This window comes from Pseudophryne corroboree, chromosome 8 (genome assembly GCF_028390025.1).
Source record: "Pseudophryne corroboree isolate aPseCor3 chromosome 8, aPseCor3.hap2, whole genome shotgun sequence".
NCBI lineage: Eukaryota > Metazoa > Chordata > Amphibia > Anura > Myobatrachidae > Pseudophryne > Pseudophryne corroboree.
The window spans coordinates 401,704,004-401,719,785 of NC_086451.1; the positions used below are offsets into that span (position 1 = coordinate 401,704,004).

Here is a 15,782-nt window from a genome sequence, read left to right on the forward strand (position 1 = left end):
CACTGCTGAATTTCTGGTGAGAGTGCTGTACTTTCTGCCAATATATATATATATATATATATATATATATATACAGAGTGATTCAAAAGCCACAGTACACCTTTTTGTTTCAAAAACTGTACAGGAAATGATAAAACTGAATACTCTATGAAATTGTACTCCAAAAGTGTGGCTTCTCAGAGATGTATACCTGTATCCTCCAAAATTGTCATTCACAATTTTGGAGGAGACAGGTATACATCTCTGAAAACCCACACTTTTGGAGTACCATTTCATGGTATCCAATTGAGGACACTGTCTCATTATTATTGTACTGACCACAACGTTTTACATCTATCAATTAGAGGTCATTTTTTGATCATCTTCCCATCTAGAAGTTATACCACTACATCAAACTATATCTCGGTTATATTACCATCTAAAGATAAGGATTGCTTCACCTATCGGGAATAGACCTATTAAATGGGTCCCTGGTGAATTACTCTTTCTGTTGATATCCCTTTATGAAGTCCTATTAGGGATGAAATGCGTTGGGATCAAAACTCTCTTTATCAAGGACAAACAAACCCTCATTAACTATGTCTTAGAGGTTTTACCTGTTCTATTATTTGTTTTTAATAAATTACTGTTATATTTACAATGGTTGTTGGTTGTTTGCTAATGACAATTGGTTATCAATTTTAATTGATTTTAAGAATTCTTGTGCGCACTCTGAATCTTGTTGTGTATGTTTATTGTGAACCCTGAGCTGGCAAAAGGGTTATTCTAGAGGTGCAGCCCCCATTAAGTGCAGACATTGGGTATATTTGTGTGTACTATACATATATATATATATATATATATATATATAATCCAAGAAATGAACCCGCACTCAGTGCTGACAATACTGTAATTAGGAGGGTGCCCTCAGCACATGGATAATGCAAAAAAGAACGAGAAGCTGCGGCACTCCAAATGCAAATAAATGTATTGATTAAAATGTCATAACAGCACACAATCAGGCAACGTTTTGGTACTCGCAGGTACCGTTTTCAAGCCACATGCTGTCTGACTAGAAGACAAAACAAACAAGTAGAAAAGGCAAAAGTAGCTTACCTAAATACCCCCCGCCGCTGGAGGAGGCCGGGTTCCGGCAGCGTCCCGCGTGGCATCCATCCACTGTGGGTGCTTGCCGATGACGTCAGTCCGCTGGTGCCGATGGTGTCCCGGGAACGCGTCATACGTTGCCTGGCAACCAGACGCCCGCAGCTGCATTGTCTCCCCGGCCTCCCACAGCGGCTAAAGGAAACAGGCACATAATACATGATGCTGCTAAACTAGATACAAGAGCAACAATGAAATCTACATAGATGAAAGCAAAAATGGGAATTAAGAATCAAAATAAATAGAAATGCATACACAGTGGTAACAAGAGAAGGACCAATAAGCTCCGGTCAAGCATGAAGGACCTATATCACTATACCTAAATATGTCAATGTTTACATATACTCCACAAAGCTGAAATGCTAGCAGGTTAAAGAAAGGTGTTCCAGTTATATCGTTCATTCAAGCCAGCTGGCGATACTTTATTAAGACAGTGAATCCACTTCATTTCACATTTTAAAAGCTTTCCACTTCGGTCCCCACCTCGCAATGAGGCTGGGACATGATCAATTAGCATATGTTAAAAGGAAGAAAGAGGGTGGCCCAGCTGTTGGAAATGCCGAGCCACAGGTTGGTCTGAATTCCCGCTGGCGATGTGCCTGTTTCCTTAAGCCGCTGTGGGAGGCCGGGGAGACAATGCAGCTGCGGGCGTCTGGTTGCCAGGCAACGTATGACGCGTTCCCGGGACACCATCGGCACCAGCGGACTGACGTCATCGGCAAGCGCCCACAGTGGATGGATGCCACGCGGGACGCTGCCGGAACCCGGCCTCCTCCAGCGGCGGGGGGTATTTAGGTAAGCTACTTTTGCCTTTTCTGCTTGTTTGTTTTGTCTTCTAGTCAGACAGCATGTGGCTTGAAAATGGTACCTGCGAGTACCGAAACGTTGCCTGATTGTGTGCTGTTATGACATTTTAATCAATACATTTATTTGCATTTGGAGTGCCGCAGCTTCTCGTTATTTTATATATATATATATATAGACATATGTATATATATACATATATATATATATATATATATATATAGAGAGAGAGAGAGAGAGAGATACATGCAGTATATATACACAGGGTTAGTCCAGCACTCCACCAAGCAAACAAAGGCCTCCAGTACCTTCCGTGGTTTGAAGCAACAGTTGGTAGAAGACAGCGGCACTCAGGGGGATTTAAAATCAGGTGTGATGTGTATTAAAACACAAGGTTACAGGATATAAACGTTTTGGGACTTTCAATGCCCCTTTGTCAAGGTGATAACAAAAAAAAATGCCAATCTTACCTCTTTAATGGAGAGAAAGTAGTGACAGAGAAACCCGTGGTGCATCAGGGAGGTGTGCCACCTGAGCACATGTGGTCCGTCTTAGGGTAATGACGTCAACTCGTCTGTGATGAACGGCTGTCATGGCAACTGTGAACACTCACTATCCCGGCTGCGCCTCCCCCCGAAACAAACTCTTATGTAGAAAACATCAGTGTGCAACAGTTAGATCTCATGAAAAATACCTATCAGCGATTATAGCTTCTTGACCTGTCAGCTGCATCAGCCAGTTCCCTGCCAGCAACCGAACCCGCCTTATTTATTAATGCAATGCTAATCAATTTGAATGGGCATTCCCTGGCTGCAGATGGTGCTCCCACCCCCTCTTATGTCTCATCACTTGTTTTTGCACTACATTTATGTCTTACGGGGTGATACAGACCTGATCACTATTTTGTGTTTTCGCACAGTGGGCGATCAGGTAGAAACTGCGCATGTGTATGCACAGCAATGTGCACGCGCGTCAGACAACAACAAAGAGCATCACTGGTCAGCGATGGGATGGTGCGAAAAATCCAATCGCACGGGCGCAAGGTGATTGACAGAAGGAGACCGTTTGTGGGTGATAACTGACCATTTACTGGTGTGTCCAGAAAAACGCTGGTGTGTCCAAGCATTTTTAGGGAGATTGTCTGACGTCAGCTCCCGCCCCGATCAGCCTGTTCTCATTGCAGTGTAGGAGTAAGTCCTAGGCTGCGCAGAAACCGCACAAAGTGGATTTTTGCAGCTCTGCGTACACATGGAATCTCAAACTTGCACGGAAAATTTACACTTCCCCTGGAGGTGGCGACTATCTGAACGCAGGACAGCACAGTTTGCAACCCAGCGATCAGGTATGAATCACCCCCTTAGATGTGCCCTGGGCTACACCAGGTGTATTTTTCATGAAGGCTCACTGTTGCCAAATCTGGTGTTTTCTACACTAGAGTCCACTTCCAGGGGGAGGTGCAGATGGGACAGTGAGTGTTCACTGTTGCCGGGACAACCATTCATCACAGACATGCTGACGTTATCCCCCTGAGATGGACCACATGCGCTCAGGCGGCACACCTCTCTGATGTACCGTGGGTTTCACCGTCACTTCTCTCTCTCCATTTAAGAGGTGTGATCGGCTTTTTTATGTTATCACATTGACAAAGGGGCCTTGAAAGCCCCGAAATGTTGGTATCCTGTAACCTTGTGTTTCTATACACACTACACCGTATTTAAAGTCTTCCTGTGTGCCGCTGTCTTCTTCCAACTATATCACCCAGGTATGAAGGTGTGCTTGAACTCTCATAGCTTTTGATTCCCTCTATGCTGCACCAACGATTGCAAACACACCGTGACAGAGACAAACGAAATACAGTACTTCCCCCTTTTTTTTTAGCAGACACAGATTCACACGTTCAGGCACTTTAACTCAATTTTATTGTTTTTGATGAATTTTGGTTGGTTGACAATTACATAAGTACGACAGAGCCATACATAACAGTTCAGAATGATGAACAGTTTGAAAAAAGAAGCAGCACTAGAATAATTATAACATAGTTGTAGTAACAATGGTTGAATATTCTTTATAAAACTCAGTCACAGGTAACCAGCATTAGCAGTTGAGAAGCAAACAGGTAAAACAATGAATCTGGCTGACTTTAGCTTTATAACACTCAGTCACAGGTAACCAGCATTAGCAGTTGAGAAGCAGACAGGTGAACTAATGAAACCGGCTAGCTTTAGCGTTATAACACTCAGGGGGTCAATCAGAGCTGATCGTTGGGCAGCGATTTTTAGAGTCATACGATCAGATAGTTGCCGCCTACAGGGGGAGTGTATTTTTGCTGTGCAAGTGTGCGATCGCATGTGAAACAGAGCTGCACAAACTGATTTTGTGCCGTCTCTATGCAGTCCAGGACTTAAATTATCCCTGCGACTGAATCCTGCTGATCGGGACGGGAGCTGACGTCAGACACCCTCCCTGAAATCGCTTGAGCTCGTCTGCATTTTTCCAGACACTCCCTGAAAATGGTCAGTTGCCACCCACAAATGGCCTCTTCCTGTCAATCTCCTTGCGAACGCCCATGCAAATAGATCCTTTGCACCATGCTGTTACAGGGCGCTGATACCCATTGCAGCCGTGCGATGCGCAGGTGCAGTGCGGCGCATATGCATGTGCATTTTGTATCTGATCGCCTGCTGTGCAAAAATGTACAGCAGCAATCAGAGCTGCATGATCCCCTCAGTCACAAGTAACCAGCATTAGCAGTTGAGAAGCAGACAGGTGAACTAATGAAACGGGCTGGCTTTAGCTTTATAAACTCAGTCACAGATAAACCACATTAGCATTCGTGAAGCAAAGAGGTAAAATAATGAATCAAGACACTACTCCATATACGAACAGGTGTCTATGAACACACCACTGAATCACCCTGGCAGTAAATCCACTGTGACATAATACCCTAACAAAACAATTAGGCACACTCACTGTAATAATAAATCAACAAGGGACCCTTGTCAACATCATCACATTAGTATGGAATCATGCATTTCCATTAATACATCATTCCACTACAGCAATGTATGTCTGCGTTGTCACATCTGGCATTGCATCATATATATATATATATATATATATATATATAAACCCTATCTGTGTCATCACCAGCAACTAAATGACCCCTAAAGCTGGGGGCTGGGTGCAGGAATACCAGGAAAGTGAAGGGGGAGGTGTACTACAAAAGTGTTAGCTGGAACACAAAAGGAAGAGTCCGTGATGGGGAGATGTGAAGCAGATAGACAGGGAAAGTCACATGATGTGTGAAAGCCTGATAAAGGAGACAAGAAAGAAAGGCAAGCAGCAAATGAGAAAGACAGTGTCCAGAGAGACAAACTGCATTAATGAGGTGGCTGAGACTTGTGGTGCCACAGCCAGACCAAGCATTCCAGTGGAAATGAAAGCTCCAAGTCATCCCATATTGCCCTGAAGAAGGAGGAGAAGCCTGATAGATTCACTGCTTTGGTGAGAGACAGCAATTTCTTCTATGCATAAACCAGTCTGTGCTAGACACTGTCTGTAATACATATATCAGCGCTGCAACTATACCATTGAAATACAGAGCTTATTGCCTTATTCATCTTATCCTGTGGACACGGTCTGACTCCATTTACAGTCCTGGGACAGAGATATTTATTACCCTGTTTATTGCCCTGTATAGTTTAGCACTGAATGTTCAGTGCTAAACTATACAGAGACTAATGTTGGACTGTCACCAGGTGGACAATTTATAAAATCACATGGACTGGTGTTGAACACATAGATGACATTGTGTTCTGTACTATTCATCTATTTAAGTTTAATGGAACCAAACCATACTGAGAGTGTATAGGCATGTATGTGACTATATCATTCCACGCTTAAGTAGACATGATTGCAAACTGCAAAGTAGAAATAATTGACAACTGTTAAGTAGGCATTAGTGATTCCTGTGTTGATATTTGAAAAATACTTGCCATACAGTATATTCCTTCATTAAAGTGACCCATTCTAGCCAATATTCAGAGTCTCTAGAAATAAATACAAAAATTATTTTGCATACATTCTGTCTGCCACTTTTTCTGTGGAGGTCCATTGTGGGTTGCCCTCATCTCTCTTGTCAAAGTTGAAAAATATCATGATGCATAGCCTTTTGTACTAACCCCTCATGCACACGCGCGCTGCTCGTGTACCTGGTCCCCCATACATACACATACCCGCAAGTTGCGTAGGGGACGCTCCAGCGTCTCGTACGCATAAGATGTGTTTGTAAGCGTGTAGCGTGCGACTCGATCGTAGCATATTTAACCCAAATAGTGCATTTTGTAGTTAATATTCCTCTAGACAATGTCAGCGAGTATGATTAGTTTAAACAGTTCCTGGACAGAGAGATTCCTCTTTGCATGATAGGAAGGGTCAGATAAAGGTTGAAAGGTGGTGTCTAGTATCCAGCTGTAGGGTATTTTAAGTGTAACATTCCGATGTTAGTTAGGAAAGGATCGCTCGCTCCAGCGTATAGTTATGTACAGAAGTAGATTATGAACATTAACTGTATTTGCTGTAAATTACAAATGCCGTGGGAATCCTGAAGATACCTCCCACCAGAGCAGTTGGGGAAAGACACAGCCCACCTGTTCAAATCCACCTATGACCTTTGCTGTAATGTAGAGACACATCCCTGTGTCCAATGAACAATGAGAATACAGGGACCATTGTATTGTGAATGTATGTTGTGTATATAAAGACCACTGTTGCATGGCCAGCCTCATGACTCTGAAGGCTTTCTACATGAATAGCTGAGGACTGGATTCCAGGTCGCGCTTGCGAAAGATTCCCCACATATGTATATTCTCTGTAGCCATTGTTCTGTTATGAGCCACGGCTGTGGCTCATTCCTGTTTTGCATGTCAGTTATGTATTTTATGTTTATAAGTTGTCTTGCAGGCCAGGATTTCCCGTTGCTCTGTTTTAGAATACTCTTGGTTGCTGCCGCTGGTGAGTCTGTGTAATTGCAGCTTGTTCCCATGTGTTCAGCCTCACCTGGCTACTAATTGCATCTTGTCAGTTTGGAGTCATGCAACAGGGCAGCTGCATGAGATTATTAATTAGGCCTCTCTGTTATATGCTGGCTCAGTGCAGTTCGCAGATGCTGGTGATATTTCTAAGTTTCCAGTCTGCTTGAGTTCTGAGCTTGTTCCTGCCAGTTCTTGAATTCCTGTGTCAGTCCCTGTGTCGAGTCCTGTGTCTGATCCCGTGTCCTGCCGTTAAGCGTTCCTGTCCTGAAGTCCAGTGGCTTTGCCTGTTCCGGGTCAAGTTTCTGGTTTCTTGGTGTCCACCGGTCTGTCGTTTGGGATTCTGCCTGTCCTCCAGTTCTGAGAGTCTGTGTCAGCAGCATTGGAGGTTCCGGTCTGTTTGCCAGATTTTGTACCGGTTCCGTGAGTAGCGGCTCTGCCGCGTCTGTTGGCCTAGGCCGCTGTATTCTGTTATTATTCCTGTCACTGGTGTTTTGCAGAGGGTTCTGCTTATGCTGTCACCGCCGGTACACAAAAGTATGGTGTCGGCGTGTGGTCAGCATTTCCTTTGTTGTTCTTTTCCTTTGGCGGCAAGCCGCACATACATTTAGTTTTAGGCTAGTTAGTAGCCCCTGGATTTGGTTGTTTCAGATTAGAGGGCCCCTTGTTATCACCCTGCCTCGGATTTCCCTTTGTCTCTCATTAAGACCGGGGGGCATTGGAGTTGGGCAGACATAATCCGCCCTTCAAACGCGGCTGCCATGGGCTCATGCAACCATAGTCTCGCAGGGGATTTCTGACAGCACGGGTGAGACAATGGAGTTAGGGCGCCAGGGGCTATTCCCTTTCCATTCCCCTTTCCCAGCGTTACATCCTGGTGCTCTGGACTCACTTCATAAACATCTCCCTTGTTCTGAGCACCAGGAACCTAACATTATCACCAGCCATACCACAAAAAAGAAATAAAACTTTTTTTTTTCTTTTTTGGCCCAGTCCAGTGTCTAGTCTAGAGATCCAGTCCGGTGTTTAGAGATCCAGTCCGGTGTTTAGAGATCCAGTCCGGTGTTTAAAAAAAAAAAATTCTAGTCTTGCCTTTTCTAGTCTTGCCTTGTCTAGTCTTGCCTTGTCTAGTCTTGCCTTGTCTAGTTTTAAATCCTCCTATGTCAACTATGCAAGCCCTGCAGGCATCTCTCTCAGCCCTGAACTCTGCTGTCAGTGCTCTGAAACCTGAGCGACTAGAAGTTTTGCAGCAATCTTTAAAGCAACTGCAAAACCTTCTGACTAAAATCTTGCTCATCTTGCCAGAAGTCGTTGAGAGTACATATATCTCTAAAGAGACTCTTGTTCACAGTATGGTGACAAGATAATCCTCTGGTTTAATTGAAGAGAAAAGGTTTAAAAGTTTTCTGCGGCCCAGGCTCTCAGAAGAGGAGCGTCTGCGTTGCAGAAACTTAAACTTGTGCCTATATTGTGGGGGTTTAGGCCACTATCTGCAGACCTGTGAGTTGCGCAAGCCAAAGTGTGGTGACGAGTCTTGCCCCCTGGCCAAGTTGAGTCAGGATACAAGACCTACTCCTGTCTCTACTGTGGCAGAGGTACTTGTCACACAACCCACACTAAAAAGCTCTCTGTCCTATAATTGGGGTCCTTGGGAAAGGGAGCCCCATTATAGATTCAGGAATCAAAAGAGAATGTTTCTCTCCTCTCTTGAGGTTCCTGTTGAAGCAGAGTTGCAAGCTCCTGGAGTGGTGCCCGTTGCCCAGGGTCCTGGTGTGGTGCCCGTTGCCCAGGGTCCTGGAGTGGTGCCCGTAGCCCAAGGACCTGGAGTAGTGCCCGTAGCCAGGGTCCTGGAGTGGTGCCCGTAGCCCAGGGTCCTGGAGTGGTGCCCGTAGCCCAGGGTCCCGGAGTGGTGCCCGTAGCCCAGGGTCCTGGAGTGGTGCCCGTAGCCCAGAGTGCTGGAGCGGTACCCGATGCCCAGAGTGCTGGAGCGGTACCCGATGCCCAGAGTGCTGGAGCGGTACCCGATGCCCAGAGTGCTGGAGCGGTACCCGATGCCCAGAGTGCTGGAGCGGTAACCGATGCCCAGAGTGCTGGAGCAGTACCCGATGCCCAGAGTGCTGGAGCGCTACCCGATGCCCAAGCTTATAGAGGGACATCAAATATTGTAGCTCAGGTTTCCATACCAGAAGGGGTCTCAGAAGCTGTTACCCCAGGTAGGGACTTGAAGAGCATAACCCCAGAAAGGTTACTTAAAACCATAGTGCTAGAAGAGAACTCGAGAAGCAAAACCCCAGAAGGGATATTTGAAGTATTATCCCCAAGTGGGGTCTCGAGAGACGCAGCCTCAAAGAAGGGTCTAGAGGTCGCTTCCCCAGAAAAGAACTTAAGAGGCGTAGCATTAGTGGAGGTGCTGAAGGTTATAGCTTCAGCAAAAGTCCCGGAAGTCATAGTCCCGGGAGAAGTTTCGATAATTATCGACTCAGAGAGGGAGGCCGATGGCTCGGTCCCAGTGGGGGAGGCCGACGGCTCGGTCCCAGTAAAAGAATCCGAGGTGCTGACCCCAGCGGGGTTCCCGGAGGCCACTGCCCCAGCGGGGTTCCCGGAGGCCACTGCCCCAGCGGGGTTCCCGGAGGCCAATGCCCCAGCGGGGTTCCCGGAGGCCACTGCCCCGGGTGTGGTTCAGAAAGTCACTGCCCCGGGTGGGGTTCAGAAAGTCACTGCCCCGGGTGGGGTTCAGAAAGTCACTGCCCCGGGTGGGGTTCAGAAAGTCACTGCCCCGGGTGGGGTTCAGAAGGTCACTACCCCGGGTGGGGTTCAGAAGGTCACTGCCCCGGGTGGGGTTCAGAAGGTCACTGCCCCGTGTGGGGTTCAGAAGGTCACTGCCCCGGGTGGGGTTCAGAGAGTCTCAGCCTCGAGTCAGGTCAATAGTGACCAGGTCCTAGCAAAGCACTCCAGTCAGTCAGATGGGAAGGAAACAGATCCTGACTCTGATATCTCAACATCCATAATTTTTGATGGGGACTTAGCCCAATTTCTGGCGCTTTACAAACACTATTACATTATTATGTTGTCTAGACCATTTCTGGGCATCACTTCAGAGAACCTTGTGCTCTATCTGATTTATTCTTTTAGAGGAGAGCCTTTTGAGTGGGCGACCAGCCTAATGAAAGCTGAAGATCCCATTCTTCAGGATCTCCCAGCATTCAGTGATGCAATTATTAAAAGATATGGTCCCAAAGAAATTGGTTCAGGTTCCTCTAAGTCACCCGTCTTGTCTGTTGAGAGTCCACCAAATACTGTAAACTCGGCACAAGAGTCCCAGCCCGTTGTTTTGACTGCAGGATGTGCTTTTCTGACTGCTTCTTCTTCTAATAATAGTACTTTGCCAGAAAGTTCAGCTCCCAAGGGTAAGAAACCTGTCTCTGATTTGAACGCAGCCTTGCTGGGTGGTACCATCAGTTCAGACAATGTTTGGGGAATTACCTTGGTTAGACCTAAAGAGCTTTGTAAAAAGAAGAAGAAAAAGAAATAATTTTTGACTTTTGCCTTGATTAAAAAAAAAAAAAAGATTTTTTTTTCCTTGTCTTGTGTCCAGTGGCCACCGTCAGGGGGAGGGCACTGTTAAAAGCTGTGGTTGCAGCTTGTTTCTGTTTTCGTGTCTGTTAGACCAGTGTGTCAGTTTTTTTTTTGTATCCCTTGTTTTGGATAGTCTGCATTTTGGGGTCCTTTGACCCCTCCTCAAGGGGGGGGTACTGTTATGAGCTACGGCTGTGGCTCATTCCTGTTTTGCATGTCAGTTATGTATTTTATGTTTATAAGTTGTCTTGCAGGCCAGGATTTCCCGTTGCTCTGTTTTAGAATACTCTTGGTTGCTGCCACTGGTGAGTCTGTGTAATTGCAGCTTGTTCCCATGTGTTCAGCCTCACCTGGCTGCTAATTGCATCTTGTCAGTTTGGAGTCATGCAACAGGGCAGCTGCATGAGATTATTAATTAGGCCTCTCTGTTATATGCTGGCTCAGTGCAGTTCGCAGATGCTGGTGATATTTTTAAATTTCCAGTCTGCTTGAGTTCTGAGCTTGTTCCTGCCAGTTCTTGAATTCCTGTGTCGAGTCCTGTGTCTGATCCCGTGTCCTGCCGTTAAGCGTTCCTGTCCTGAAGTCCAGTGGCTTTGCCTGTTCCGGGTCAAGTTTCTGGTTTCTTGGTGTCCACCGGTCTGTCGTTTGGGATTCTGCCTGTCCTCCAGTTCTGAGAGTCTGTGTCAGCAGCATTGGAGGTTCCTGTCTGTTTGCCAGTTTTCGTACCGGTTCCGTGAGTAGCGGCTCTGCCGCGTCTGTCGGCCTAGGCCGCTGTATTCTGTTATTATTCCTGTCACTGGTGTTTTGCAGAGGGTTCTGCTTATGCTGTCACCGCCGGTACACAAAAGTATGGTGTCGGCGTGTGGTCAGCATTTCCTTTGTTGTTCTTTTCCTTTGGCGGCAAGCCGCACATACATTTAGTTTTAGGCTAGTTAGTAGCCCCTGGCTTTGGTTGTTTCAGATTAGAGGGCCCCTTGTTATCACCCTGCCTCGGATTTCCCTTTGTCTCTCATTAAGACCGGGGGGCATCGGAGTTGGGCAGACATAATCCGCCCTTCAAACGCGGCTGCCATGGGCTCAGGCAACCATAGTCTCGCAGGGGATTTCTGACAGCACGGGTGAGACAATGGAGTTAGGGCGCCAGGGGCTATTCCCTTTCCATTCCCCTTTCCCAGCGTTACGTCCTGGTGCTCTGGACTCACTTCATAAACATCTCCCTTGTTCTGAGCACCAGGAACCTAACATGTTCATCTTTATTCTCTGTTATTCTTTTAGATTTCTGTGTTAGTTGTAGTGTATAACTTGTACTGTTTCAGCAACCAGCAGTGCATGGCATTAACTGTCTACAGTGTTATTCTCCCGGTTAATCACCAGCTCCAGTTAACTCACAGCTGATCTGAAGACCCAATCCAGCAGGGTGTGTTCTCACAGAGATCATCCAATCATCACAGACCAAGGTGTTTAAACTCTAGTTCCTGGCTCAGTCTCATCGCCTTGGACAACACGTCACATTCTGTGAACAGGCGTCTCCTGTTTGCAGTCCTCTGTCTACAGAGATATCCCTGTGTATTGGACCTGTTGAACTACAGGTCCCAGCTGTTCCAGTTCCGTTCCAGTTTCCAGATGTTCCAGTGTTCCTGTGGAACTACAAGTTCCAGCAAGCTCTCCAGCGAATCACATTCAGTGTGCAAGTTCCTGTGTTCCAGTCTCCAGTTCCCCTGTGTTCCTGTTTGCCTTCTAGTCTGTACCGGTATCACCATGGAACAACAAGCACCAGCAATACCTGCATTTGTTATCTGGCTCCACACCTTCTACAGCTACAGTGTGCTCCAGCCCTCTGCAGTAGAGACTATCTCTCCATCATCTCATCATCTCACCTGTGTATCAGCCTGCAAGCTGCCTGTGCATTTCCAACTGCACAGTGAACTTTATACCAGTCTCCTGCATCTGCTATCAGGTTTCCTACCAATATCACCATCTCTGCTGGCTCCACGTTTTAATAATCTCTTGTTCCCATACCAGCATATTGTTTCCTTGTTCAACTATACAGTCATACTGCTATTGCCATAGACTCTCACTGTTATTGCCATAGACTCTCGCCTTCCACGCTGCATCATACCTATTGCATTTCTTATTGTTTATTTCTGCAAGTATTCCTGCTGCCTTACTGTTCAACTTTTCATTTAATAAAACAACATTGCGCACATGCGCAGGAATTCAATCCAGTCTCCTCACTTCTTCCATCCTACCTCCACTGACCCACTAGCGCCCCCTCCGGGGACACAAACCAGACCGAACCTGACACTATACATATAACACAAATGTCATACAAGACACCCTCCAGCCTTAGGAGCCCCATAGGGTCACCTAGAGGAAACATGAAGGACCCTGACCTGGAATCACGGGTACGTATCCGGACACCTTACTTAATAATGTCCACGTATCACTTTTTTCTCATGAGAACCAAGGTCTATGTGCAAAAAAATATATCTTTGATCCCAAGGGCGCCATTCCCAAAAGACAGGACAAGCCTTTAGGTAGCATTTAGGAAGGGGTAGTCTTTGGTTCTCTGATCAATCTTTGCCAGCCTTTTATATACATCTCATGTTCCACTCATACAACACACTCATATCCTGCAGTCATACACTAATAATGAGACAACTTATACTTTAAAGACATAAGGTTACTGGATTCTTGGTTGCCCGCTAGCCTGTCCCCACTGTACCCCACTATACCTCAGGAACAAAATAAGAAGGTGCCAAAGCACTTGTCTTTGCTTACCCTACTGTACAGATTATTTCAGCTGGTTCCTGGGCATCAGAGATTGGTCTGGTCAGTGGCGGCAGGAATGTAGGGGAATCCCGGACGAGCACCCAGGATATGTTGAAGTAATAAGGCTTACACCTTGACTACCAATGCCTTAGTAACCCTTCTGTCTTGGAGATTCACAGTACTGGATACAGAGGGCTGGAGAGCAAGAAGTCACACTACACAGTTGTCAGTATAACACTGCTCTGTCCCGTGACAGAGAAAGCTTTTAATTATACCAAAAGAAGAAGTGTGCTCATTACATGTCCTCCAATCACAATGAAGTATAAAATTAGCCAATCATATATATTACAAGTTTCAGTTACATAGAAGGTAATATTCAGAGGACACAGTCCCAAACTATTCCTGGAGTCTGTCTTGTCAAAGAATGAGACGATTGCTGAAGATCTTCTATTTCTGTCATTCTCTGTCTCCTGGCTTTGCATTCTATCTTGTAAAGTATTTAAGGAAACCACCTGTTGTCTCACACATACAATACAAGCAACAATGACCTTATAATATATGTAAAGGGACATATAAACAGTATTTAGAATATATTGAAACATTAATACAGCAAAATCATTTTAATCAATATTACTCTTACAAGTATTACCTGTTATAGTTGAAAGAAATGGTCATCCCACAAATATGTATTTCTGTACTGTATTTTCTGTAAAAAATTGTAATTGATGCATTAGTAAAAATGTTTATAAGCATCCATTGAAAGTTTATGTATGGGGAGGGATATCACAATTAGGAGTTGGTCCCCTATTATTTTCAAAAGGTACTGTACTTTATTCGGTGCCTGTTTTCTGTAAAAATACATGCTGTACTGTACAATACATGTAAATGCACAATAAAATTAAGTTGTTTATTAATTAATAACATTCTCTCTTTTCTGTAAGGATCATGGATAAGAAATTCTTCCAAGAAAAATTAGTAGAGGGATGTATGGTGCCTTTCGTGAGTAAATTTTACCCATCTCATCACAGGATATTCCAATGCAATGATCCTAAACACTCTGCTTCAGCCAAATTTATGGAATAGAAAGGTATCAATTGGGGATGCACACCACCAGAGTGAGTATAGTTTTAATACTGTACAAGTAAAATTTTGGATAGCACTGTAGTACTGTAAAAAAAAATTTTGGTTAAATGAACAGTACCATACTGTATGTTTTATTTTCTCTTTTTAACTTCATTAATTAACAAAAAAAAAATCTATACAGTTTTTTTTTTAGATCACCGGACATGAATCCAGTTGAATTAGTGTGGGCTCAATTGAAGAGATACATTAGGAGTGTACAGATTATTTCAGCTGGTTCCTGGGCATCAGAGGTTGGTCTGGTCAGTGGCAGCAGGAATGTAGGGGAATCCCAGGTGATCCCCCAGGATATGTTGGGGTAATAAGGCTTACAACTTGACTACCAATGCCTTAGTAGCCCTTCTGTCTTTGAGATTCAAAGTACGGGATACAGCAGGCTGGAGAGCAGGACGTCACACTACACAGTTGTCAGTATAACACTGCTCTGTCCCGTGACAGAGAAAGCTTTTAATTATACCAAAAGAAGAAGTGTGCTCATTACATGTCCTCCAATTACAGTGAAGTATAAAATTAGCTAATCATATATATTACAAGTTTCAGTGACATAGAAGGTAATATTCAGAGGACACAGTCCGAAACTATTCCTGGAGTCTGACTTGTCAAAGAATGAGGTGATTGCTGAAGATCTTCTATTTCTGTCATTCTCTGTCTTCTGGCTTCGCATTCTATCTTGTAAAGTATTTAAGGAAACCACCTGTTGTTTCACACATACAATACAAGCAACAATGACCTTATAATATATGTAAAGGGACATATATACAGTATTTAGAATATATTGAAACATTAATACAGCAAAAGCATTTTAATCAATAATACTCTTACAAGTATTACCTGTTATAGTTGAAAGAAATGGTCAACCCACAATTATGTAGTTCTGTACTGTATTTTCTGTATAAAATTGTAATTGATGCATTAGTAAAAATGTTTATAAGCATCCATTGAAAGTTCATGTATGGGGAGGCATATCACAATTAGGAGTTGGTCCCCTATTATTTTCCGAAGGTACTGTACTTTATTCTGTGCCTGTTTTCTGTAAAAATACATGCTGTGCTGTACAATACATGTAAATGCACATTAAAATGAAGTTGCTTATTAATAAACAACATTCTCTTATTTTTGTAGGGATCTTGAATAAATAATTCTTCCAAGAAAAATTAGTAGAGGGATGTATGGGGCCATTTGTGAGTAAATATTACCCATCTCATCACAGGATATTCCAATACAATGATCCTAAACACTGCCTCAGCCAAATTTATGGAAGAGAAAGGTATCAACTGGGGATGCACACCACCAAAGTGAATATTGTTTTAATACTGT

The 15,782-nt window shown here is 44.5% G+C and overlaps 1 protein-coding gene across 3 annotated transcripts in view; it reads right to left on the bottom strand.

Annotated features, from left to right (window-relative positions):
- LOC134949303 (uncharacterized) overlaps positions 1-15,782 on the bottom strand; it is a 55,405-nt gene that overhangs the window by 28,440 nt on the left and 11,183 nt on the right. Inside the window, exons 2-3 of one of the 3 annotated variants that reach the window (XM_063937797.1) lie at positions 13,975-14,031; positions 1,096-1,278 (exon numbers count right to left, since the gene is read on the bottom strand). The exons of 1 other annotated variant lie outside the window; for it this stretch is intronic. In XM_063937797.1, coding sequence (XP_063793867.1) covers positions 1,096-1,278; positions 13,975-14,031 — 240 coding nt within the window. The remainder of the gene's footprint in view (positions 1-1,095; positions 1,279-13,974; positions 14,032-15,782) is intronic. One more of the 3 variants, XM_063937798.1, reaches the window with a different exon arrangement.